Genomic DNA, 1,804 nt, shown 5'->3' with positions numbered 1-1,804 from the left:
GATTAGAAGTCTTTGTATCTGCTAAGCAAACAAGATAGTTTAGTGAGGTTACAGCAGATATCTATATAAGGGAAGCTGGCAGTGTTTGGCAATGTAAAAATTTCCTTAAATGGTTATGAGCATGGCCACTTTCTTCACACGGTGTTGTTTCCTTTCAAATGCAGCAATAACCTTTATCAGACAAGCCAATAACTCAGTATCCATTATAAAGTGTTGATAATACACATCTTGTCACACACTGGAAGAGTAGGAAGGCTGATTATCTCAAGCTGAAAGTCTGCTTTGCTAATAATGTTTTAAATAAAGACAAAAACAGCAAAGCATATTAAGCAGTTTTGTTTGTGTACCCAAAGACAAAACAAATCCTGTGGCATGAATTCAGATTTAATTACATAGAATCATAATGAAGCAATGTTTTATTTAGACGTGATTTTAAACAGTCTTCAGGTTATGTGTCCTGCTTCATAACCAAGCAATTTCATTAAAAGGATCATTTTTGCTTCTTTGCTTTTAATTTGTCCACGTTTTGGAGATTCTCAGGTGATTCAGGTGATCAGTAATGTATTTGTGCTTGGGGAAATTTGAAAACTTTGCCTCCTTGATCTTAAGCCAGTTTTGGGCTCTGCGCTCCGCTGCGTGGCCGTGTTCTTGCTCTTGAGTCATGTACGATCGGCTGATCCAGTATTCGTTCTCAGCCTCACGCTCCAGATGCCTCAGCATGCTTTGTTCCATCCGCCATGAGACGGGCCGTGAACGCCGATACTTTCCGATCCACTGCTTTCCAGGAATACCTTTCCGCAGGAGAGCGAACGTGAGGAACATGGTGGCAAATCAAATCTGGTACTAAAAACAAACAACAACAAAAAAAAAGATAAAATTAAACTTGAGACTGATGAAAAGAATAGCCTTTTTACAGAAAGATAACCGAGCATCACAAAAACAGAAGGTAGAAACTGAAAAATATAACTATAAGCTTATGAATAAGTTAAAATTAAAATGTGATTTTTAAACAAAAGTCCTGGTAATGAGCCTTTCAGCTCAAAATGATTAACGTGCTGCCAGATATAATAAGATGAGCACAACATACTGAAATGCTTAATGGGCTATAAAACTGCAATAATAAACACTCATTTATAACCAAAGTTCACTACAGTTAATGGCCAGACTTTCAGTTTGGCAAAAATTAAAGTTGCTAAATTATTAGAGGAAAAATTATAAACATAAAGGAAAAGACTTAATGAGAAATTGAAACATCTTTATTTCCCAGGCCTTCTATGAATGCCTGTGTCTAATGTCATTAATCTATCTGCAATTTTGTTATTGTGTATTTTTATGAATAAGGAAATAAGAACATTTACTAAATGAGTATGGCACCCAGCTATCAAAACATTCACTACTCTTAAAATTTTATTGGTTAGAAGACAACAGGCTAACAGTAAATATATTATTCTTATTTTCAACTGTATTATACATAAAAAAAAAACTTTGGGATTGGATTGAGAACCCAGTAATGAATTGGCATTAAAGCTCCCAAAAGTCTAGAGATAGCACAACACAAAAACAAGTCCATAAAGATGTCACAATTCAACTCCAAAGATGGTAAACATCTGCTGCTCATGTACCAATGACTCATGTAAGCGTACATGGTATTTCCTGAGTGCTGCTACAATGCTTAATATAGTAGTGACATAATTCTCACAAACAGGTGCAACTGAATATATTACTTTATTATAAAGTTTTATTTAGCTATGAAATGAAAATGTGGGACCTATAATTTTGTATTGGTATCTCAAACAGAAGTGTT

The 1,804-nt window shown here is 34.9% G+C and overlaps 1 protein-coding gene across 1 annotated transcript; it reads right to left on the bottom strand.

Annotated features, from left to right (window-relative positions):
• Positions 1–380: 380 nt before the first annotated feature.
• On the bottom strand, positions 381–845 carry mrpl57 (mitochondrial ribosomal protein L57; the record flags this gene model as incomplete). The annotated part of the gene is given in 1 exon segment (XM_037697428.1): positions 381–845. A coding segment is annotated over 1 exon segment (312 nt). The 3' UTR covers positions 381–510.
• Positions 846–1,804: the final 959 nt, after the last annotated feature.

Source organism: Nematolebias whitei, unplaced genomic scaffold (genome assembly GCF_014905685.2).
Source record: "Nematolebias whitei isolate Nwh7 unplaced genomic scaffold, NemWhi1 Nwh_scaf_11440, whole genome shotgun sequence".
Classification (NCBI taxonomy): domain Eukaryota; kingdom Metazoa; phylum Chordata; class Actinopteri; order Cyprinodontiformes; family Rivulidae; genus Nematolebias; species Nematolebias whitei.
Note: the sequence above shows the minus strand (reverse complement) of the source record. Positions and strands in the feature narration are given on the sequence as shown.